General features: G+C 38.5%; 2 protein-coding genes across 4 annotated transcripts in view; one reads left to right on the forward strand and one right to left on the reverse strand.

The window, feature by feature from the left end:
* The first annotated feature begins 2,725 nt into the window (after positions 1–2,725).
* LOC134806435 (probable U3 small nucleolar RNA-associated protein 11) lies at positions 2,726–6,254 on the forward strand. Its single transcript, XM_063779714.1, has 4 exons — positions 2,726–3,043; positions 3,779–3,904; positions 4,988–5,179; positions 6,030–6,254. The coding sequence occupies exons 1-4, from the start codon at positions 2,813–2,815 to the stop codon at positions 6,237–6,239; spliced, it is 759 nt and encodes a 252-aa protein (XP_063635784.1). The 5' UTR covers positions 2,726–2,812; the 3' UTR covers positions 6,240–6,254.
* A 1,085-nt stretch (positions 6,255–7,339) lies between these two features.
* The window catches only part of LOC134806391 (neprilysin-4-like), a 68,024-nt gene continuing 49,326 nt past the window's right edge, over positions 7,340–26,037 (reverse strand). For 2 of the 3 annotated variants that reach the window (XM_063779642.1, XM_063779644.1), the window contains 15 exons: positions 20,229–20,358; positions 19,576–19,691; positions 18,213–18,415; positions 15,569–15,745; positions 14,751–14,858; positions 14,234–14,378; positions 13,125–13,339; positions 12,683–12,859; positions 12,182–12,285; positions 11,614–11,672; positions 11,097–11,145; positions 10,910–10,977; positions 10,242–10,375; positions 9,574–9,744; positions 7,341–8,541 (listed from right to left, as the gene is read on the reverse strand). In XM_063779642.1, coding sequence (XP_063635712.1) covers positions 8,365–8,541; positions 9,574–9,744; positions 10,242–10,375; positions 10,910–10,977; positions 11,097–11,145; positions 11,614–11,672; positions 12,182–12,285; positions 12,683–12,859; positions 13,125–13,339; positions 14,234–14,378; positions 14,751–14,858; positions 15,569–15,745; positions 18,213–18,415; positions 19,576–19,691; positions 20,229–20,358 — 2,033 coding nt within the window. In that variant the 3' untranslated portion in view covers positions 7,341–8,364. Of the gene's footprint in view, positions 8,542–9,573; positions 9,745–10,241; positions 10,376–10,909; positions 10,978–11,096; positions 11,146–11,613; positions 11,673–12,181; positions 12,286–12,682; positions 12,860–13,124; positions 13,340–14,233; positions 14,379–14,750; positions 14,859–15,568; positions 15,746–18,208; positions 18,416–19,575; positions 19,692–20,228; positions 20,359–26,037 lie in introns of all 3 variants that reach the window. The other variant, XM_063779643.1, reaches the window with a different exon arrangement.

Genomic DNA, 26,037 nt, shown 5'->3' on the forward strand with positions numbered 1-26,037 from the left:
GTGTATAATATAATTTGTTAACCCGTGCGAAGCCGGGGCGGCTCGCTAGTTACTATTCATGCCAAGTTTCATGTTATTTCAGATTGTACTTTTAAAATGCGAGCTTAACTTCGAATGTGAGACTCCTCATAAGGCCCAGCCATACAAATGAAAAACCTAAAATTTGCCACTGAAGTTTGAACCTATAGTACAGAGAATAGAGTTTATTTTTATTTGTTTGAAAATTTAGCGAAACAAAAGAAATGCAACTCTGTTCCTATTGAATAAGGTTTAAATTTCATCAAACTGTAGAAATACTATAGGTAGCACCGTGGGCCTTAGGAGGTTAAAACTCGACTGTACATTGTGTATCCATTGTGTCAGTGCAGAAAGCACCTTATTCTAAGCTAGCATAAGACTTATTACCGTTTTAAATATTTTTACGGAACCGTTTTGTATTACGAGTAAACTATACATTTTAGAATCAAATAGACTTCCGTTGAATGTTACGTTAAAACATTTACGACCGTTCCTGAGTGTATAAACAATTAAACATATTTAAGTATATTATTGTAAGATATGTATTATGTACACGGAGCGTGTGTGTGTGATGTACATGTGTGAGTGCGTGTGTGTGCACGCTGTAATTAACTGTAAATATAATTATGAGTCCTAAAAAATCGTATCCCGTCTTTTTTAGAACTTGGAATTTAAGTTATTCATCATAATTACGAGTTTTTCGATCCTAATGGAAGAAAATCATGTTCTAATATTGATATAGGTACCTATTATTGTTTTCGTACGTCCATTTCTATTTCTGTATGACCGGTAAGATCGACGGAGAAATACTACCGGGGAAAAAGGCACTCTTGAGTTGCGTGAAATCACTGATAGACATAGACAAGTCTGCAACAATTTTGTTAGCAGACGCAGTGCAAGTGATATTGATACGTCATAATTTCACAGATATTTGACGTTTAAAATAACACTTGGACTGTGCTATCTAAATCATTGCAGACTTATCTTGGTCTAACTCTATCGTCATATCTAATGTTCGTCTTACCCAGTGCAATTCGAACAATATTTTGATCCTTATTGCTCATATTAGATTCGAAAGAGGTTATTATATTGATTAAAATGAAAAGGATGAAAAAAGATATTCCAAACTCTAAAAATGTGGGAGAGTAATACGATTTTTAGAGCGACAAAAATAAGTACGACTTCTTGTCTGTAACGTATGTTGAATTTTATAAGAAAACATGAAGTTGCGCACGATATAAGACTTATCGATGGCTCGCTATTTACGTGATAGCGATATTGAAATGGTGCTCTCAGTATAGTTTCATATCATAACTCTAAAACTATGCATTTATTGAACATTCTTCTTCTAGGCTAGCGAATTTAACTTAAGGAATCTATTTTTATATGTATGAAGGAACAAGTGGGACAACGCCCCTCTAAGGGGGCACAGCCCTCTGAAGGGGCACAGCCCTCTGAAGGGGCACCGCCCTCTGAAGGGGCAAAGCCCCACCGCGTACAACACTGTACAACTCGACTATTTATTATTTAATGTATTTCGTTGAATAAGTTTTGACACGACTAATAAACTGAATGAACAATTTACCTTGTTTTTTTAAGAGAAAATAGTTATAGGCACCTACCTAAAAATATTAAGGTGAACTAAACTAGGAGCACTACCTACTGTAGCAAAATGCCTTTTCACATCACCTATTCGGCCTTTTCTGCCCCGCTAGGAGGAATCAAAGTGGCACTTTTCCTCCCTGCTAGGAGGGATCAAAGTTGTACTTTTCTGTTCTAGGACACATATTTTTTCATTTTTACATACAATTTGTTTAGCTTAAATAGTGTTTTGATACATGATAATTCCCTCATAGTTGATGTGAAAAGCAGTGTGTCACACGGTATCAACATTATTTCGTCTTGGGCGTTAACACTCGAATCCCTCATTACGCTCAGGATTCTACTTTAGATTCTATTGTAGAATCCATCGCTTGATTCAGGATTCAATGTAAATATATCATTTTGATCCCTTGTAACACAAACTCCTATTGCAGCGTTGCAGTTGCATAAATGTTGCTAAGGTATGCACAAAGAGAATATGTAGGTATAACCACTATAATATATTTTTGGCAATTCGAGACACGGTATCGTATTTTTGCATTTCAAATGTTGCTAACGATACTCTGATATTTCGTGAAACAGAAAAAGACCCTTGCATGAGTCTTCGGGTCCGACGTCGTACCGAAGACGGCTTCAATCGCAAGGCCATGCGGCAGGAGGCATGTAATAAGACCTTAAGTTTAAGGGGCTATTCATAAATTACGTCATTTCAAATTAGGGGGGGGGGGGGTCTGGACATCGGATGATGGTAGCATGACGTAGGAGGAAACGGGGTCATTCGAAGCATGATTTTTGGATGATTTTAGGGGGGGGGGGGTCGAAAATCGACAAAAATCGATGACGTAATTTATGGACAGCACCTTATATTCGTTCTATAAAACATAGTATAAAGAAAAAAGGATTATTTGGGTACATCGACTTGAGCATATTTAATTTCAGCCCAAATAAGGGCGCTTTTTACAAGTATTAACTTGTGTATAATGCTTATGCACCGTGTGTACAACTAACAGCTGAGCGAGTTTTGCTATTATTTTTGTACAATCCGGACCGTAGAGGGAGAGACTGACAGTGACGTTTTAGCGTTGCGTTTGACATTGACAGTTGAAATTGTCAACTCCACGCCACTCACGTGTATCGTGCTGTTTATTTTCCATAATTTGGATTTGCATTTAAAAATAATACACTAATTAACATGTCATCTTGGAAAAAGGCCGCTAAGGCCCACCAGAAGACCCACAGGGAGCGCCATCAGCCGGAGGCTAGGAAGCACCTAGGTTTACTCGAGAAGAAAACTGACTACAAGAAGCGTGCTAAAGATTATCAAGACAAGGGCAAAACACTTAAATTGCTCCGAAAAAGTACGTTGGATAAGAATCCTGATGAGTTCTACTTTCATATGATCAACTCTAGGGTCAAAAATGGGGTATGTAATTGAAATTGTGACAAGTTTCAAGAGGTTATTTACGTGATATTTTTGTATTCTATGGAGTTATTGCTGCTGTTTCTTAGTACAGTTACTTTAAAACCTATAATACAACCTAAATAATAGTCAATAATAAATTCCTGACATAATATATTAATAACAATTGTAGTTTGTAGTTGAAACCCTGGGGCCGTGGGGACCTCTGTCTCTATAAGAAGTTAAAAAAGTTAGTCTTTGGGTGACCAGAGGGCTGGCCTATACTTCTCTCATTGGCTCAGCATTGATATCCAAAAGTGCCCTTTTGCAGCACTAGGCGCCCAATGCGGCCAGCGGTTTGGGCACCTTACCAAGCAATTATGACTTAGGGCAATATTACATTTATTATTATTATTTTTCTACAAGATTTCTCTTTCTCAGCCTAAGCTGGTAATTAATATTATCTACGGGCCGGAGCCAAGTAGATGATATGTGCAATCAGGTTAGATTATTTTTTTTTTATTATTATTTCGTTTTAGACAGGCAGCTGATGCTGGTGCGTCTAAATCATAGTTCACTTAGCACGATTTCACTGTTTAGATAGTTTATCCAGTCTATTTTTAAATTGATTCACGCTTGTAGAGTTCACAACTTCAGAGGGTACAATTTATAAGTATTTAATTTAGGTACATGACTTATTATGTTTCATTCACTTGTGTTTTGTTGCATAAATGTAGTAATGAACATAATGTTTTGTAGGAGCACCATGAGTTGGTAAAGGAAGAGGAACACTCGGCCGAGCAGGAAAAACTGATGCAGAGTCAAGATGTCAAGTACATCAACATGAAACGTGTCATGGAGAGCCGCAGGATTGCCCGCTTGCAGGTAAGTCTTCTTAAACAATGTCTACATTCAATGTGGAGAAAACCATCTATAAAGAAACCAGACCAGTGCGAGTCAGACTTGTCCAACGAGGGTTCCGTACTTTTTAGTATTTGTTGTTATAGCGTTTGTGAGATACAGCCTGGTGACAGCCAACCAGACAGACAGACGGACAGAGGAGTCTTAGTAAAATACCATCGACAAGTTCTGTCGTCGCTTTAACTCTTGCATTTGTTCACATACTCTAGTTACAGAAGGTTGGTAGAGCAGAAGGAGTGAAGCTCTACCTTTCTGATTGTGTCCGAGTGACTTATGTGTATTCAGTATGTGTTAAATATGAGAGTTCTTGCCCTAGGATGGTCTTCCCTGCATTAGATTTTATTTTATCCGCCCACATTGAGCTTATGCCTTTGTCATTTGGTCATTTGTTTCATACCTTTACTTAATTGACTTAAAGGGTGGTTTTTGGACCAGCTTATAATGTCACTTACAAGAGAAAGTGATATTATGTGGTGTGGTGGTTGGTGGGGGTCCCTTTGTTTCCCATAAAGTTTTAAGTCATAATGTATTGTTTGTCATATTATCGTTAGTCATAAAACTGAAACCGTTAACTTTTCAGAATTTTCGTAAGGTTATTCTATAGATAGGTTAGGTTAGGTTAGGTTTGTTTTATGGCAATCCTGAAAAGTTACGCGTTTCTGAGAAAAACCAATTATGATTAACGAAAATTCAGACAAACAATACATTATGACTTAAAACTATTTGGGAAACAATAGAGACCCGGTGGGGTGTGGTGGTGGTTACTAGTAAGAACTAGTAACTTTACTCACAGTTGAAGTAAAATGAATCCCAACAAAAACATAAATGTGAAATGAAAGCCAAGTTCAATACTAAGAATAATGTGTCGTTGTTGACTCGCTCAAAGGAATTGAGATCTATATGGTTGCCAAGTTCTGTGCTGTGTAGAAAATCCTGCAATTATTAAGGATTTGACTTGGCTAGACTTGGTGTCTAGATGACAAATGTTTGTCCACATATTTATTTTTGTTGGTGTTTACTTAAATGTTAAAAACTTTGCACTTTCAGTCCGAGCTCCACATGACCGACATAGCCGAGGCCACAAACAACACGCACACATTCTTCGTAGAGTCCGACGAGGAGAAAGACTTCGACTTGGCGAAGCGGCTGGATACACACCCCGCGCTGCTTGGTCGTAAGACCAACCGGCCCCGGCTGGCGGACTTGGATAAAATACAACTCCCTGATGTGGATGAGGAGGTATGTCATGGTATACTTATACTTAGGGTTACCAGACGTCAGGAATTTTCTTGACATATCAGGAATTTTGGCCATTTGTCAGGAATGCGGCCGGAATACGAAAATGTCAGGAATTTAAGTGAACTAACAGACTTTTTTTTATTATGTACCTAAAAAGGTACATTATTCAAACTTACTTGCATAAATCCAAAACAAATCAAATTTAAACAATGTATCAAGCATAGATATCGCTTACGGCTAGATCCTCCCCCCGTCGTTGATATGAGCGTCAGGAAAAAAAATTGCTAATCAGGAATTTTGTCAGGTAAATCCAAATTTGGATCTGGTAACCCTAGGTATACTCATAACAATTTAGAATTTTTTGTTACAATTCCTCAAAGATTAAATAATTTTACGGTTTAGAAAACCCACACACTCGTTTTTTAAAAAAAAAAACCGTAAATTACCTTAACCATAAAATTATTTAATGTTAGTATGTCTCACAACTCACAACAGCTTAAATTCGATTTATTGCTCAAAGATTTACTATAAATTGTATCTTTAGGTATTTAAATAAAAGTAAACAAACAATTTGTAAAGTTTCGGGTAGTTCTAACATTTATTGGTTAACCAACCAAATACAAAACCGCCTGGATCTGTCACTGAACGACCTGACTTTAACCTACATTATTTGATCACGTAATGTTTTCATCTACCCTGAACTGGCTTAAGGAGCCATCTGAGGGTCGATTTGTTTCTTGGATCTTGAGAAGAGATTGTTTACTTTTAAATACCTTAAGATACAGAGTATAGAACAATCAATCTGATTATATCGGCGTTCCTTGCAATACAAGAGCAAAAAATTTTTCAGACAATTGTGAAACTAAAGAAAAACAAAGAAAAAGTATATAAGGAGCTGTCCAAAAGAATAGACAGAGAGAAAGAGCTGACAGTAATCCAGCAGAAAATGGAAATCAAGAAACACGTGCAAGGGGCCGGCAAAGTGAAGCCCAAGCGGGTCAAGAAGGGATCCAAGCAGAGAGCCCCGGTGTATGAGTTTACGTATGTGAGGAAGAAATAAAACTGTATGTACGAACATTGTCTTTATTTTTTAATAAATAGTAATTGTCATTCAAATGCATGGTATTTGTTTATTATAAATAATATAAGTACCGTAAAACCCAACTATAGTCCAACACTACAACTAATAAATAATAGTACTAGGTAAAGAAGGTTCACTCTAATAAAACGCGTCTATTACGACAGATATGACCGCAAGGTGGCACAAGAGCGAGGAGGCGTCCGTTCCGTAGCGGTGCGCGGCAACTACTACTGCTAGACACCAAAATTGGTGTGGGCCGCTTGTACTTGTAGCGACATCGCGAAGTGAACCACCTGTTACCGTTAACAATATTATTTTTAGTATTTTCTGGGTGTTTCATAAATGAAACTATGTTGCATAAGTTGCGTAACTATGAAGTAATTTAAATACATAGTTTGAATATTTTTGACGATAGTTGGGTCGACATACGGTAGTTTAGTAAAAAGGACCCACACGCGTCTTTGTATAGTTTGGACACTTTTCACTAACTTCTTTAATAATACTGAATTTGGTTAAGGCCTATTTGACCAATATATTATATCCATGTCAAATCAAATGTCTTTTGATTCGAATTCATTACAGCATTTACAGCGAGCAAATATCCTTAACTCCTTGACCGCTAAAGCTTGACGCGCGCGGCCACAGCCCAATATCGACCTTCGTGCATTCCGACAAGGTTCAGAATCACGTGCCGCGCACGATAGACTTGACGTTAAAAGAGTTAAAGTCAAGTTCAAAAAGATCTACTACATTTTTGAACTCGTTGCAGCTATGAATATTAATTACTTTTTGTTTAATATCTCTTACCCACAAATTATCTCCATAAACACTTTCCCTAAAATATCAAATATGTAGGTACGTCCAATGTAGATATAATCTCATTTTAAAAATATTTCCAGCCTTAGTATTTATGCCAATCTAAATCTTAAAACTATTGGTTCTTATAAAACATTATCACATTCATATGTTCTATAATTTCTACATTAAATCAATACATTCGTTCAGGACACCCCGCATATAGTCTAGTCCTGTCTTGGCCGATACACAGAGTAAAAAAATGGAAATTGAAATAGTAGGAGTTAGTGTCCGAACGGGTTTTTTGCCGAAAACGAAACGATAGGTTTGGGTTTGCTCTAGTTTCGGCCGTAACCGAACCTTTATGCCCACGGCGAAACCGAAATTCCGGTCGAACACGACTCCAAAAATACAGTTTTGACGCGAATGAAAGGTTCAGCAGTATTTTGGACGAAACCAAAACATGTCAATGTCGAATTTAATAATCGATCTTATTCACAACGGAAAAATAATGTTTTTTTGCCTGTAAACCTCACAAATGATTGATATTTTGCATGAATCTAGTATATAAATGACCGAACGGGACAGTCTTATGTATCTTTCAGTAGGAGTAGCAGCGAACGCGCTATTATTGTTTGTCGTTGTCACAGTCTCACATTTTTTTATTCCCCACCGTAAATTTAGTATGGATTATGGTGGACAACAAATAAATTCGATCTACCTACGTAAGCTATGTTTTGTCCCTCACGGAGGCACGTCTTTAGGATCCTACCATCTATGATATTTTGTAACGTACGCTGCGTATCAAATTCTTTCTTGAGTAACTAAACTTACTCGGAGTTCGGCCAAGATTACATAGGCAACTGCCAACTTTCATAATAAAACTAAAATAACCTAAAATAAGTACAAATGACTTCAACCTACATAACTAGGTATACGCGTCTTAGCTTAAGGCGGTAACTTCCCGGTAACTTACGAATAATAAACGAAAGTTTAGTAAATGGATACAGTTCATAAAGTCGTTGCGGCTTATTTGCCAGATTTAGACAAGGGATTTCTGGATTATTGTCAGCAGCATAAGTAATAGTTATGATAAATATTTTATGTATCATATCATTATATACAGCATGTGCCTTCGGAAAGTTTTCAAAATTACGAAAACGTCTCGTATTTTTGTGTTTCCTGTAAATTTCCGAGAATTTTTACAACTTTTTGAAAACGTTCGCCGATTTTATGCATAAGCGTAGAGCACTGGATCTATTTCACTAAACCACGCCCCATTGGTCCCATTTGGCACCACATCACAGTTTCACCACAGCACACACTTATGTTCTGGGTTCATAGGTGACCCTAGCGGACACTGCCAGGCGTCCGCGAATTCTTTAGAGTTACTCAAAGTCCCTATCACTCGTATCTTGTTGGGGCTGTGCACTCCTTCCACCATTTTGGATTTTAGGGCGCCTGTTGTAGAGTTCCCGCACCAGATCTGTAAAAAAATGGTTTTATTAATATAAGTTAACTTAAAAAACAGAAAAAAAGTTATGTATATGCCGGCATGGTTCGGCCTACGAGGAGATGGCGGGACGACCTGGACGCATTTCTCAGCAACTGGACGGATGCTGCAGTTATCGGGAAGATTGGAAGTCTAGTTGGGAGGCCTTTGCCTAGCAGCGCGACACTTTATAGGCTAATTAAAAAAAAAGGTAACTTATTAAACGTCGAATAGTTTTCAATTGTTCTATTTTGTCCCTCCCTGTCGTCTCTGCAATCATTCTTACTTTAAGGCTCAGTTTCATTCGTCGATACCACATGCGGGGTCGAACGGGGGATTTCAATAACAAACCCTAAAGAGCTGCTCAGATTTATAATGCGGCAGACCAGGCTTAGACCTCTAAGTCCTTACCTGGGCAAAGCCCAGAAGAAATATTTTCAGGTACTGCGGTATTTAGACCATGCAGGCTGTCTCGTCATGAGGTAGATTCCCTATACGTGAATAGAGCAGTATTAAGTCTAGTTCTTAAGCTGTGCAAACCCTAAGCGCCACTTGCATCATCTCACTAACCCAAGGTTAACCGGTTAAACCGCTAACCCAGTGTCAAATTGTGCTGGTAACCATGGTAGCTCCAGTCTATATCAGTGGAGGCCTTGAAAGGCGGTCCTCACCTGTGCAAACCCTAAAAAGAAGACCTGGCTCCAATTTCACCACGGTGACAGGTGCGACAATTGTAAAACATCACTGTTGCTGACGTCACAGGCATCCATGGGCTACGGTTACCGCTTATCATCGGGCGGGCCGTATTCCTGTTTGCCACCATCATTGTTTTATTAAAAAAAACTTTATTATATCGGAAATAAACAGATATTTCTCTTGCTAAGTTTATGACAATTGTCACAAGAAACACTACAATTGTCACGAAATTCCGACATATAACTCATTACCTGTCAAGAATTACCTACAATGCTGGTTCCCTCTTGGTGAACATTTAATAAAGTGTAGTCCTTGAAGGACAGTCCCTACCTGTGCAAACCCTAAGAAGAACAGCTGTTCAGGTTTATATTGCGGTAGTCCTGGCAGGGTATCCCTTCTTGCCGCTGGTTCCCTTTTAGTGAAGAGTTGGTAGGCGTGGAGCGCGGCGCGGAGGCCGCCGTTGTCTGCGATGTTCTCGCCTTGAGTGTTGAAGCCGTGCACCTGAAATTAAATGAAATTATTTTAATTACTAGCTTTTGGGTAGCTTATTTTTTATCCAATCTGCTGTTTATCGATTTCCCATACAAACATCAACCCCTCTTTTCACCCCCTTATAGGATGATTTCTGGGATAAAAACTACCCTATGTCCTTTCCCAGGACTCAATCTATCTCTATCCCAAATTTCAACTAAATGAAAAAAAATGCAATTTGTGACGCCTGTCATTAAGGTAAAATAATGATGAAGAATGAAACAACTGTAGTGTGTGTGTGTACTACACCTTACCCACAAACACACACGCATAGGTAGGTATACGCTATAGTATTCAAGGCCATGTACGTGATATTTAATAAATTATACGTCTAAACTCGAACCTAGCTATTTTCTTTAACGCTCAACCTCACATGGCGACCCTGCCAGTGCGGTTGCGCTACACTGGCGGCGCGCTGCGCCTGACAGAGGAAAAAGTTGTTCGTGACGACTAAAGAAAATAATTACCGTATAGTTAGGCAGCTGGGGCAGATGATACTTGCTGTACTGGTCAATGATGCAGGACACTCGTCCGTGGTAGTGCTCCAGGGTTGCCGCAGACCACCACTGCTTCAGGTTGCCCATTTCGTCATAACGTCGGCCTGCAATGTCAACCGTCAGTAGTACAACGATAGTTCTAATGTGTTGTATTGTAGAATAATATAATTATGTATCGTGCGAAAACTGCGCATAATTTTAAAACTAAAAGTGCTACCAACTTTATTTAAAAAGGTACTGAGAAAGAATTTAACAAGAAATACATTGTTCATCAGCGATTTTGTCGTACCTTAAATCGCAAATATAGAAAATTATGAAAAACTGCAATCTAAACATCCAAATTCTGGTAGAACATTCGACATTCGAACATTCGATGGTGTCCACTTTTTAGGCACGTGTAACAATTGTTGCCGGATAGGACCAGGCCTACTTTATAGTTATAGATGTAGTGCATAATTGTTTTCCATCGTATTTTCTCGGAAACGTTCGTGTTTGTCATGCTAGTTCAGTCAATGTCAGTACTATTTGTACCGAGACTGACTGAAATAACAAGATACGTTCGTACGTTTCCGTGAAAATACTTATGCACTATATCTGGTTCTACCCTTATTATGAGACAATTTATGTTGGACCCATACCTTGATCATCAAAGCCGTGTGTCACTTCGTGGCCCATAATTGCACCGATCGATCCGTAGTTGATAGCCCTAAAAATAATTATACATTTTAAATAAGGGATACTTCTTTCACATCAAGGTTCTTTAAATAATGGATGCCCAGGAGGGGCTGGAGGAACGGTTTACTAAGTAATTTCCGTTTTACTTACTCGATTCCATTGCCATAGAAAGGTGGCTGTAATATTCCAGCAGGGAACGCTGAAACGAAATTAAAATGTATAATTTTTTTTATAAAACTTATAATATTGTCAATTACACATGCACACATATTGTGATTTAACAAACAATTTTCCAAAAAAAAATTGTCAACGTCATGTCAACGTAGTTTTGGATTCTCGAGGCGAGAATAGTTAGTAGTGTTTTTAGGGTTCCGTACCCAAAGGGTAAAAACGGGACCCTATTACTAAGACTCCACTGTTCGTCTGTCTATCTGTCTGTCCGTCTGTCTGTCTGTCCGTCTGTCTGTCTGTCTGTCATCGGGCTGTATCTCATGATATCGTTGATGATGTATTTCTGTTGCCGCTATAACAACAAATACTAAAAAGTACGGTACGGAACCCTATGTGGGCGAGTCCGACTCGCACTTGTCCGGTTTTTTTTCTTTATTTCATAAATTGTCATTTCGTTGTTTAGTTGGTACATGGTAATAGCTTCAAGGTAACTTACTGACTGAGTTGAGAGTCGCCGAGTAAAAAGCGTTGACCGTTGTAGCTGTAGCGACCCATCTGCAAAAACAACTTGTTACTTTTTTGCGAAATAAATTCGAACGCGTGGAGTTTTGATCCGCAGAGCTAAACCGACTCTGTTACTCTGTGTGTAGTTGTTGTTGTTGTGTGTCGGTGTGTTAGGAATCTAAAGAGAAGTAGTGAAGGGGCGAACTAGGGAGGGGGACAAGTTGGTACCGCCGAAGGCATAGATGAGGGGAAGAGGGGCACATTGTACCTATGTAAAATTTTAACTCTTGGGGCAGCCGCCCCCCTTTACTCCTCGCCCGTCTACGCCCTTGGAAGTAGCACTTACGTTTACATTTCTAACTCTTGAATTGGGTACACATTCGTGTGAGTGGTGAGGCGAGGCGAACGCGAATGTGTGAATCTAGATAAAATCCACCCGTTTGCTTGAACAGGAACACCATTTTCTTTCTCTCATGGCAAAACTATTTTCAATGTAGCAATGGCGTGGCAAACACACCTACTCTTTTGACTAACTGGAGCCTACATAACTTGCTTTATACCTGTCTCTGTCGGGTGTCTCTCGCAGTGATTCTAAGGATTTCTTGACGGCAGCTCTCGTCAGTTTCAGGTAGGTCTCAAACAGGTTGTCTGGTACCACTTCCGCCTAAAAATATATTCACAGTTTAATTAGGTTTAGGTACTTATTACACAAATTCAAGAAAATTGGGGTAGTATAAAAAAGTGCGCGGCGGGTGTTTTAACCAAACGAGCGAGCGAAGAGAAGTGAAGTTTTCTTGGAACACACGGCTGGCTAGGGTCCCGTCCCGGCATTTCGATGTTCTTAAACCGAACTATCAGAGGGATTAGTTTCACCTGCGCCATCACCAACACTTTGTTCTATTTAATTCAGTTCAACTTAGACGGACTCTGCTCGCTTCCAAAAATTCCCTACTATCCATTCGTCCTTCTCAATCATCTACGGGCTGTGCATCTTGTATGTGCTCGCCAATTACGAGTCGATCGTCTATTAAATGACTTAAATAACGGTTCTTGGTACTCACATGTTTGTAGTGTTTGTCTAGCTGCTCGTGTGTGAGTAACCAGGCAGGGAAGCCCACGAAGTTCCTTATGGCGCTGAGCTTGTTGAGAGTCTTCAATCGGGTGGTGGAGTCCATCCAGTCCAGCTCCTTGACGGCCGCGGCGAACGCGGAGCGCACGTCTTCTACCATCTCTATGGCCTGGAACACATCGAATTGTTTAATAATCATAAAAGAAAATTCCCTGACAAGTTTTTTGGAGTAAATCCCTATTCTGAGTATACTCAGCTGATTATATGCACCATATGGATATGGCACTTTCAAAGGCTCTGTGTAGGTTGCACTTGAAGCCAAACAGTCCTCATTCCAAAGTCTGAATCTCTAAAGTTTTTGACGTATCTATTACTTTGAAGGTTTTTCTTGCAAATATAGGTTTACGACCTTGGTTACTAAAATGTAGTCTTACCTTTTGTCTAGAAGTCTGATCGAAATGCCTCTTCACATACAGATAGCTCAACGCCACTCCAAAGTTCGCGTTGACATTAGCTGTACAGCTCTTCCACCTTGGTGTTCTCTGCTGCAGCCCGAACACAGCTTTGCTGAACGCGAAACCAAGGTCACGAAAGGCGGTGAGGGTCATCGGGGCCACGGAGGAGAAGACGCTCCACCAGAGGAAACGTTCTGAAATCATTAAATGTTTTTATTGGAGGCATGCCAGAAAAGTGTGTGTACGTTGTGTGTACGTGACGTTATTTTTTTAACACTTCTGATAAAGCTAAGAAGCCGATTTTGCCATAGCTTTAAATTCAACGGTATATAAAACCATTAGTACCTACCTACCTACAGATTTCTGCAAGTTAGCTGGTGACGTGAAAAAATATACCAATTTAGTTAACAAGGCAACAGTCTATCAGATAAGATTTAATTCAAGCACCCTCTTCAATTTACTTAATTAATATTTGAAAATATAGCTTATTTAAAATTAATTGCCACCAAAACATTCAATTCATGGTAAATAAATAAATACACATGTAACATCAATACACACTAGTCATATGACCTTTCAGGTCAGCACCGCTCCTGAATTGAGATAGGCATCAGCAAACAGTGCATAACGAGATCATGTTAAAGCGTTCAACACAATGCACCATTGACAAATGCCTATACAAATATGATTTGATCACAGTAGATTAGGTAATTTCATTTGCATTGTGCAATTATTACAGATGCGTATTTTAAAACAAATTAGGTCATATTCCTAAGCTGATGGCATAGCGGTATGTCGAACAGTTTCCAAACTGAGGGTCCTAGGTTCAAACTCCGGCTCGTACCTACCAATGAGTTCCATGGAACATAAATATGAAATTTTCATATTAATTATTATTATTTATTTTATCCTGTTTAACCCTAACCTACCCCGATCGTTTAGCCAACGCGACGAGATTAAGGGAGTATAATAAATAGGTTTATAAAGGGTCGGCAACGCGTATGTCTGCAATTGCTTACGCATGCGCAAAAGTCGCAAAACCTATGCTTACTTGCCGACCAACATGAATCATGATATAAAATACTTACCAATGACAACAGGTTTGGTCTCCGTCAGCAGCACGGCCAGTTTCTGCAGATACGGCAGGTCCATGACGATGACCCGGTCAGCGTCCTGGTCTAACACCACGCTTGTGTTGGAGAAGACCAGCTCGAGGTACTTCTCCCAATTGTGCTGGAAACAGTGATTAGTATTGAACAGCAGCTTTAACTTTAATGCAGTTCAGTAGGTCCTACTACTCACCTATGTGTTTGGATGGAAAGATGAAAGTCATGTGACGCGAAAGGTATTAGGAATAAATATGGAGGCGTGTAAATGAAAGGAAAAGCAAGGTAAAGGTGGGAGGACTATGTGAGAGACGATTTGAAAAGAAAACGGGTGTATGTTGAGATGACGAACGGCAGAGAGGTATGGAGGAAAAAGACATGCTGGACCGACCCCAAGTGATGGAAAAAGGGCAAGCGAATGATGAAATTTACATGGAATTTGACAAACATTTTTTTTAATTTGGAATATTATTCAAAGACATAATACTGAAGAACCTACATCCTTCCACTGCGCCGGGCCGCCCGAGGACCCCTGGACGAGCTGCTTCACGCTGACCTCGTGGAACAAGTGTGTGCCGCTCCTTCGGACCTCTATTGGCGTCATAATCTGAAATTACAATGGTTATTCAGAGACAATCTTGTATGGACGGTTAGACAACATTGAGGTCAATATGGGGAAGACCATCTAAAGGTTCCTCTCTTCCGTCGCTTCTAACTCTTGCGTTTGTATTACACATACATACTCTACTTACAGAAGGTCGGTAGAGCAGAAGGGGCGAAGCTCTTGCTTCCTAATTGTTTCTGAGCTGAATACGTGTTCAATACGAGAGTTCTTGCGCTATGAAGCTCTTCCCAACCAAAAATTTTATATGCTGGTCTTCCCCACTTTGATCTTATCTTGTCTATCTTTATTTTTTTTTTACCAAACAATATACGTAGAAGGTAGAAATGAACTAGGCGTGATACCTACGTGAAAATCTTTAACAGTGGGTGTCATCTTAAACCAACCAACACTTCACAGTCATAAAATTACAAAACCTAAGTGTGGGCTATGTGGGTTGGTAAATGCGTACCTATATTTCTACGATTAATAATGCTGATGTGGTACTGTTCTAGCAGCTTGACAAAAACAAACACAAACAATAACTTGCCACTGGCATTTTGGCAAATATGTACCTTAGCTAAACTTTTGCTGAAAGCCACGATATCGTCAGCGAACTCGGTCGCGTTTGTAGGCGGGTCAGCTACGGAAATCATCTCTGTCATGTAAATGTGGTATTGTTCCAACTCGCGGCCGAACTGCTCAGGAACACTAACCTTGGCTAAACTCTTGCTGAAAGCCACGATGTCGTCAGCGAAGTCCGTCGCGTTGGTAGACGGGTCAGCTATGGAGATCATATCCTTGATGTAAGTGTGGTATTGTTCCAACTCGTGTGCGAACTGCTCGGGGGCTAGGAGATAGCGCTCGCTGAAGCCTGGAGATACTTGCTCTACCTGAAATCACATTTTAAAGAAATGAACTAAGGTATTGTTGTTGCAGTTAAATATGGGGTCAATAGAACCACTCCCACATTCTCTTTGACTCCCTATTACATAACCATGGGCGGTAGGACATTCAAACAAACTAAATAAATGAGGTTTAGTAATATAGGTGTAAAATTGTTACAGGCCATCAAACATAAATTGTTTCAATTGTCCCCAGTCTACCCTACCTATTGCTGTTATCATTCATAGACAAAAGAATATTTCGTGTAGGTAAAGGTGATGTTCGGATACTTATGGACTGAGGTGTGTAAGGATTATTTAGAGTCTGTGCGGAAATTAAGAGAAGAATCGTAGAATGTATGGGGCCCAATACATTTCTATTGCTCGACATGCTAATGCCCAATAGATGACACCTTTCTGTCACCTCTATTGACACTGACTTAAGTTTCAAGATGACATGTACTGGGACCGCGTCGAGCACCAGTACGTTTACCTTACAGATGTCACCGTTTATAGCTTATGTTACTTTAAATTTTTGAGCTCCCCCAAAACTATGAGTTTGATCATTGTTTTATAAAAGATCTTCCTCGATTGATTTACCTACAAGGAACATTTCCAAAAAGGAAAAAAATAATCTAAGCTAGTGTTTTCCCAGACCCCCATTATCCTTATCAAACTCGCCGATCGGAAATATTATTCTGCAACTACAATATATTTTTCACATCACCTAATCAGAAAATGGATTTTTCTTCCCTGCTAGGAGGGATCAAAGTGGCACTTTTCTGTTCAACGACATTTCATTGCCAGTATAAAATATTAATATAATTAACTATGAACATCGTACGTACAGCCTGGCAAAAAAGAGTAGAAATTAAAAAGTGGCAACACTGTAGTGTCAACACTAAGATTTTTTTATTTTCCTCATAGTTGGTGTGAAAAGCAGTATGTGTTACACGGTATCAAAATTATTTCGTCTTGGGCGTTAACACTTGAATCCCTCATTACGCTCAGGATTCTACTTTAGAATCCCTCACTACGTTCGGGATTCTATTGTAGAATCCATCGCTTCATTCAGGATTCAATGTACGCCCTTGTCGGAAATATATCATTTTGATCCCTTGTAACACAAACTACTATTTCCGCTGCGGATGAAACAATACGCTGAGATATACAGCCTGTGGCCTGTAATACGAGCAAAAAATTAAACTGTAGGCTGTACTCCTCATTCTAACCAACATTTGTTCAGCAACTTTTAAAAATAACTTGTGGTTTGATTTTCAATACACTTTAAAGTTTATTCTAAGACGCAATGTATTGCGAATTTTATTATGTTTAAGGCGTGACAAGCAACGTCAATCACAATGATATGGCGCGGCGATGGCGTCCATTGAAGATAATATTTATTTTGTATGAAAAATAGGGACTCTAAATACTTCATAATTTTTAAAAGCTGTTGAACAAAAGTGTCACCGTTTGAGGAGTATAATCTATGTTTTAATTATTTGCTCGTGTTACAGGCCACACCCGGTATAAACAATTGAGTCATCTGTAAGATTAATTAAAAGTGGGTTATTCCACAAATCCACAGTAAAAAACTTTAGCCTTAGCCACGTTCAAAATTTCATTTCAATTAATGTAAATTTACCTACGTAGGATAAAAAATCAAATATTATCTTTGTTCTTATAAGACATTAGGTAACAAGACATGCTATAGGTAACTTCAAAACGGGTTTAAGTATCTGAAATTATCTTGATAGTGATCTTTATCAGAAGATATTTCGTAACGTGTAGTGAACCTATACGGAGAGTACTCCGTCATGCCAATTTCACATACTATACGGATAGAGATTAATTAATTTAAGCCAATAAAAACGTTTAGTGACCAATAATTTGCAACTTTTTTTAATAGCGGGGAACCGTGTAATATATATAGTATATTTATGGAGAAGTGTGTTAACTATAGATGGTCAAGCAAATCTTGTCAGTAGAAAAAGGCGCGAAATTCAAATTTTCTATGGGACGATATCAAATTTGCACATTACATTTTTCAAATTTGCGGCCTTTTTCTACTGACAAGATCTGCTTGACCCAGTGATACGATAAGTGTCAGTCTTGAAGACAGTTTTTTGAAGTCAAAAATGCACTAAAAGCTTCGTCTATATCTATATAATATATCGTCGCTGAGTATCTGATGGTTCTGTTAACAACGTTACTTTTCTAAATTAAACTTTCGTAAGACATATTTTAGACTGTTTAGACGACAACGGTTTCACTCACTTGAATTTTTAGTCGCTATTGGCGACATGTTTCGGGCCGTTCGGGGGTCCTTCCTCGGGCTCGAGTGCTCGCGGCGGCTGCACTTCGTGCACTGAGCGCCAATAGCGACTATAAATTCAATTGAGTGAAACCGTTGTCCTCTAAACGTTACTTTTATCAAAGAGTTCCTTTTCAATTAAAGTGGCTTAGCTTGACTCACCACGACTCGGTTCCTGCTGGTATTCCTGACATCCTCAGCCACCTGCACGCTCAGCAATACACTGAGACCCAAGTCTCTTCTCCCCTGACCCGCCACTAACTCCCAGCTGAAATTAGCGGAGGCTTCGCTCGGCGGACGCGGCGGGAGGGTTAACCCTTCTAGAATCTTCTGAATTGGTTTAATTCCTTCTGCTTCAAGTTTATCTGGGGATGACATTGTAACATTAGTAGCTTCCGCCTTTAAAATCGGGACTTTCAACGGAGGTTGAATTTCAATAGGTATTTCCCTGTCCGAGCTCTATATACCTACTATCATATCATTTGAAGAACCGTAAAACCACCTAACACTAGTCAAGTACTAGAACTATGGCCCACAAATAGGAATCAATTATCTTTTTGGTTTTGTCGTTTTGTCAGAGTTTTTTTCTTCCATAAGGTCATGTTGGGTAAGACACACATTTTTTTTTGCTCGGGGCAAGACAAACAGTATGACGATTCCCTACAAGGGTTTGTCTTGCCCCGGTGTTAGTTTTACCCCATCTTACTGCAATAGAACTGCAATTCTTAGAACAGCAATATTGAAACAATAGTCACACCTGAGCGGAAATATTCAAGTTAATTTTGGGAGCTTATTGTATACGGAATATGGTTTGTTTCAAATTGGTAGCAGCCCCCATGCTCCATTGGAGTCACGATCCTCCAAAGCGCAAGACCGATTAAAAAGAAAGGTTATGTCTTTAAGCACCTACCTCAACTCATGTTTGCAAATCATATCACAAATGACTCAAATTAAAGGATGACTCACGTTAGATCGGCCCGGAGCCGTACCGTCCTCCTAGCGCAAGGTATCCTTAAATAGGCAAGAGATGGATAACAAACCTAACGGTAACTATAGGTAAGTATATCATAGTACCGTAAAATGGGGTGAGTAGGTGCAAAACTGACATTCAAACCTCGATAACATTTTATTTTTACATATGCAAACTGAATGGTGTATATAATAAGTGTTCCGGACGTTTGTATTTTAGTTTTTATTTTATTTTGGGTAGTTCCATTTCATAACTTTTACGATAAACAGGAAATCCCACCTCACCCCGTAGTCCCTCGTATTTGGGGTGAGTTGGGTTTTCATACAAAGGTGATTTTGGAAGATTGTTGGACCGATTTTTTTTATTATGAGTATTACTATATAGCTCCATTTTAAATTGGAATACATTATATTTGTAGCAGTAGCCTTAAAATCCCATTTCACCCCCCTTTCATCCCTTCTCTCCCCATACATAACCCAACTCTCCCCGCGAACCCTACTCACCCCATTTTACGGTAGAAGACCAGAGTTACAATAAATATATCTAAGCACTCACCAATATTAATGCAAGTTCTGTATAACGTCTTGGCTTTAAGGACGCTCTGTGGCAGGCTAGGGTCGTCTTCCATCTCCAGTAGATCTCGCAGATCTGCCACTAGTCGCTCTCGTAATCTGAAAAACAGAGCTTTATGATATGAACACCATAAAAGAAAGCGAAACCGACTCAGAATAACATAAAATATTATCCCTTTTATAAAAAAAAGCGCTGGTGGCCTAGCGGTAAGAGCGTGCGACTTTCAATCCGGAGGTCGCGGGTTCAAACCCCGGCTCGTACCAATGAGTTTTTCGGAATTTATGTACGAATTATCAAATCTTATTAAGCGTTACACTAATATCGAACCGAATGCCAACCCTGGTGCGGTTTGATGTAAAAGAAAGCTGTCCATTGGTTGCTTGGCGGTATTATTTACCTAAAATATTTGGCTTGGATGTGATTTGAAATACACGCGTCGTTGAAGAGTTCAGTTCTGGTTTTCACCAGCAGTTCCAATTCTCCAAATGGAAACTTATTTGAATGCAAAAGCTTGATTTGGTGATGAAAATACAAATATCGCTATATGTGTACCTAATAGATTAGAGGAGTTCCCACAATTCCTCATGGATCCCCTCATCATGCGGATCAAAAAGTGGTGGATTAAAGGAGCCTACCTCGCAAGCTGGTCCCAGGACGTCGCCCATTCCGGCACAGGGTTCTGCTTGATCCAGCCTCCGCATGCGAACTCGTAGAAGTCCGTGCAGGGGTCCGCGTCTTTGTTGAGCGCTGCGATCACGCGGGATGCTGGGGACAGAGGTAACGATCAATTTTGACCCCCGGGATAAAAGGCCATATCTAGGGTTCACTGCAATGTGCCTCTGTTAAATTAAAACATAAAAGCTCAAAAATGTGCGTTTTCTCAGAGATAAGAATTAGCTAGATCGATTTTTCGCCTCCGAAAACCCGCATATAGCAAATTTCATCGAAATCGTTAGAGCCGTTTCCGGGATCCCCGAAATATATACCTACTAGATGAAAACCCGGCTTCGCTCGGGTAAAATAAATAATAGTAATAGGTAATACTCATTTTGAATTAAGTAATTATTTACTTTTAGACTTCATACCTTCATCAAGGCGGTTACAAACCTATCTCATCTCAGAAAACTTTAAATCCGTAACATACAATCATAACTCGAAAAATTTACTATTCCGATATATCTAAAAACAAATATGTAATTAAAAAAACCTAATCCGCTTTTCTGGTAGCAGTTCGGTTCTGTAAGGGTCGCAGTTCTAACCTAACTTACTTCTGGTTGCAGTTTGGTTCTATAAGGATCACAGTTCTAACCTGACCCACTTTTCTGGTCGCAGATCGGTTCTGTGAAAGCCGCATTTATAACCTAGCCCACTTTCCAATCTCAAAAGAGGGAACCCTTTTGTACCTACCCTTCATGGCACTAAAGTGAAAGTAAGGAAATTATCACTACTATTTCATTCTTTAATATTAATGCCTATCTGTTAATATTAAATTCGTTTACAAAAAAAAAACTGACTAAGTGCGAGTCGGACTCACCCATCAAGAACGGAACACTTTTTAATATTTGTTGTTATAGCGGCAACAGAAATACATCATGTGTGAAAATTTCAACTGTCTAGCTATCACGGTTCATGAGATACAGCCTGGTGACAGAGGGACAGTGGAGTAAACTGAAATAAAGGTTCCGTCACACCGGCGCGATTTCAGAGCCGGGCCTGAGCGTTTTATATGAAAAACCGGGCAAGTGCTCGCGCACGAAGGGTTCCATACTTTTTAGTATTTGTTGTTATAGCGGTAACAGAAATACATCATCTGTGAAAATTTCAACTGCCTAGGCCTATCACGGTTCATGAGATACAGCCTGGTGACAGACAGACAGACAGACGGACAATGAAGTAAAACTTAAATAAATGTCATATACCTACTAAGAAAAACCGGCCAAGTGCGAGTCGGAATCGCTAATAGGTTCCCGTTTTTTAGTTACCCTTCAGGTACGGAACCCTAGTATGAGTGTAATAGATTTGTAACCGGTCAGCAATGTGAGTCCCTTGGAGAAGCAGAGGTCTAGTCTAAACCCCCACTTACCATCGGCATTAACAGCCTTGTATTCTTGTTTGCCACCAACATGTCATATTAAAACATATTAATAAAAATTTACTCGGTCAGCAATGTGAGTCCCTTGGAGAAGCAGAGGTCTAGTCTAAACTCCCACTTACCATCGGCATTAACAGCCTTGTATGCTTGTTTGCCACCAACATGTCATATTAAAACATATTAATAAAAATTTACTCATTTCATCAGTCATATCCAGCCTAGCATTGCATTGGCCCCGCTTAAATATTTCTTTAATTTGTTTTTAGTATTTGTTGTTATAGCGGCAACAGAAATACATCATTTGTGAAAATTGAAACTGTCTAGTTAATCTAGTTATCACGGTTCATGAGATCTTGAGATACATCCTGGTGACAGACAGACGGACAGCAGAGTCTTAATATTTAATAGGGTCCCGTTTTTACCCTATGGGTACGCAACCCTAAAAAGTGACCAAGGCCTCCAGTGCCCTAGGCTGGTATCAAAGCAGCGTCCTCTGCTATTGCAGCAGGTGCCTGTGCCATTCTGCCACCGGGCCACCCACGGCGGCATAGGTCGAATTTTTCCAAGTATACTTATGCACTACTTACTGAAGGCTTATGGAGCCTCGCCATCCCTAAGCCTAAATTAAATATTTTCTGGAAATAATTTGTTTTGATCTAATAACATATTGGAGTCCTCGTAATAGGGGTCCCGTTTTTACCCTTTGGCTACAGAACCCTAAAAATCAACCTTGTTTTGGTACTATGTACTACGCTTCACTATGACTCTGAAATTTTAGCAGGTATTAATATTTTTTTTGTTGTCACCTGTCAAATTAGAATAGAATAGAATAGCCTTTATTGACCAAAAAATTAAATTTCAGCACATATTACATTTAAATAAATTCACATTTCATTTATATCAATTAGTTTCAATATTTTTTCCTTAGTAACTTTATTAAATAATTTTTATGTCATTGCTTTTTAATAATTATTTCAGTCTGCCTTCTTGGCATAGGCCTCCCCAGCTCTCTCCACAGCTCTCTATCCCTTGCCGTCCCTATCCAATTAGGTCCCGCATGCTTCTTTATGTCATCCAACCACCTCATTATTGGTCTCCCTTCTCTCCTTTTTCCATCTCTAGGATACCATTCCGCTTCCTCTCTATCCCACTTATCTTTACCTTCCCTTGCCATATGTCCAGCCCAACCTGTTGCAGTCAAAAGTGTGAACTGGCCAAAGAACTTTTAACCGACAAAAACAGACAAAACTGCTTTTGACTGAGCATGTTGGTCAAAAGTAGTTTTACCTGAAAATCATACCTATTTCTGGCAGCAGTTTCGTTTTTAGGGCGTAGCAAAAAAAAAATAACCCTAACCTACCTATCTCTGGGAACAGTTTCGTTTTTTGGGCGTAGCAAAAAAATAACCCTAACCTACCTATCTCTGCGAGTACTTTTGACTGATAGTAACAGTCACAACACAATTACTATTAACCAATGATTTTCAGGTAAAACTACTTTTGACCAACATGCTCAGTCAAAAGCAGTTTTGCCTGTTTTTGTCGGTTAAAAGTTCTTTTGACCAGTTCACACTTTTGACTGCGACATATATACTATCTATATATCTTATTATATTTAATCTTATATTCAACTTACATTGACTCCGGAGATAACTTATTAGCTTTATGCAGTTGACTTTCCAATTCACCGATACACCTCAAATTTGATTCATAGTCTAAAGCACAGTTATTAAATATGTCCACAATACACTGTAGCTTTTTGCACTGTTTCACACTGGCAATGTACTTAATTAGAGTGAGTTACAGTCAGCTGGCACTTAACTCAAAGTTTCTTTGAACAACGTCATTTTCATCTCGCTCACTTATTAGTTTATCACAGCTGCTTCAAGGTTGCTTTCACTTGCATTTCCAGGTAGCTAGTAGTGTCTTGACATGTAAGAATATTTGGAATCATTCTGAAATATTAAAATACAACTGAGAGACCGATGTTTATACTAAACACAATACACCCATGGAACGCTTTGAAGTTCAAATCTCGTTACGTTACGATGGCGTTTGCACTTTGCATTATGTTCGGTGACTATTTTTTATTGTTAACACACACAATACACTATTTAACAGGTTTTTATCACGTCTGGAGTACCGGATAAAGTATTTTCGAATAACAGCCGTCGTTGACGTCTAGGCAGTGTTGCTATCGTCTTAAAAGCCGTAACAGACTATCGCACGTTCTGGCTTAAAAACAAATTTATGTAATAATTATACCGGTATACATATCCATATGAAACGAAACTTAATGCAAATAATAACCATTATACATACCGGAAAGTCATCAAATAAACAGTAATATTCGTCTTGCTTTTTATTAAAAAAAAAACGACCAACCTAACTTGTAAGCATGTTTGCAGTTTCTAAACGCAACGCATAGCTGTCAAATGTCAACCAACAAATTGAGCCTTTAGTATTGTTTGTCGAATTTTTTTCACTTTTAAATGCAAAATACGCGACAATACGAATTTTGCGGATATATGTTCTCGATTCAAAAGTGATATTTTTTCAAGCTCTTTCGATTGAGCATAATTTATTTTGGTTTTTCCGTCAAAGCGGCTCGCGTTTATTAATATAGATATAAATAAACAAGAATTTATCGTTTAAAGGTATTAGATAGAAAGAAAGAAACTACATTTATTTACGGAATAAAGATAAGTATTTAATATAATTTTGCTGAATAATATTATATATATACTAGGTACCTCTCGCGTCGAATTGTGGTCCATATTAATTAAAGTTAATTTTTATATGGAATAGTATAGGTACTAGCTGTCACGTAAAACATTTGTAGACAGTTTTTGGAAGATTATCACTTAAATTTTTTATAAATGTAATATTTAAAAATGCAACGAAAAAAAATTGGTAAATAACAAAAGATTTTTGCTGTGTTGTTTACTTATTTACCTACTTCAAGTAATGTACGTCTATGTAGTAGACCATTCTATCGATACTCAACTAAAAGTTTTCTATTGTAAAATTACAATAAAAGTGTTTTAAAATTATTATTATTGAGATTACCTATTTTTTAGATTATTATTCTTTAATTGATGTTGTGTTGCGACGATCTTTTTGTGAATGCATTTTATTTTGACATGTAAAATATCATGTACTTACATATTCAATGAAAAATAAATGAATCTAATATATTCTAATTTAATCTACCTATTTAATTACGTAGGTAGTATTTAAAAAATATTACTTATGCATACAGTAGATATTACTACGTAGATACTTAGGGACCTAAGTGTTACATGGATTCATTTACATAATAAGAACGGCGTAACAATTTTGATTCATCCTCTAGATGTAGTAATATATTCTACCACGTGGCACCTATATCTATACTATATGCATATTTACATTAAATTCCGACCTTGCTGTATTAAAATCCTTCTATAATTGATGTAATTGTATCATTTTCCCGCGAAAATGGCGCAGTTTCTCTATGCGTGTGGATTTAATATGAGAATTAAAATAATTATAAACTAGTTCAAAGTGCGATGGTTGGATGGCATGCCTCAGTATTAAACTATGTTGGTGATGACACAAGTATATGCATTTATCTCATCATTTCGCTTTAAAAGGAATCGTTTATTCAAATTAAAGGAAATCGATGCGTAGGTATGAAAAAAACGCATAAATAAATATTATTACGTCAGAATTAATTGTGGAACTGTCACTATTATGCCGGCGGGGTATTTTAATGGATTTTTAATTTGTTATTCTTGTGATAATTTATCTGTTTTATATGCGGGCAGTTTTCTTAATTATTCAGATGCGTTGTATGATGATATGACCAGTGGGTCATACACATTTTATTGTATGGTAAACTAGTTTACGTCTTTTCTGTAGACATCGCAAAGCTAAGAGGATTAAAAGCTAATATTTACGTTATATTTTTATATTACGCTAATATTTTTTCAGTATTTGAGACTCAAATTAAAAGAACGTACGTGCTATAAAAGTGTGGAACGTTAACTTTCATTCTTTTGTCCACAGCAGGGACCTTGTACTGAAAAAATGCCGTATTGTTGCGTTAACTCAGCCTATTTAGGTAGGTACTTATTCTTTCCTATCCCTAATTCCCTACTAAGTATTTAACTTTAATGAAATTTACATTGATTTCAATCGCTGAGGTAGCCGCCAGCTCTTCGGTCACCAGTTACGTCAACCAGACGCTTTGCGATTTCTGAACCAAGGTCTAGAGCTCCAGTAATGCCCACAAGGCCTACGGCGGTGTACATTACGAGGATGATCAGGAACTCCTAGGGCCCCGATTAAGACTGATGAGTACCGTAGGTA

This window comes from Cydia splendana, chromosome 3 (assembly GCF_910591565.1).
Source record: "Cydia splendana chromosome 3, ilCydSple1.2, whole genome shotgun sequence".
Taxonomy (NCBI): Eukaryota; Metazoa; Arthropoda; class Insecta; order Lepidoptera; family Tortricidae; genus Cydia; species Cydia splendana.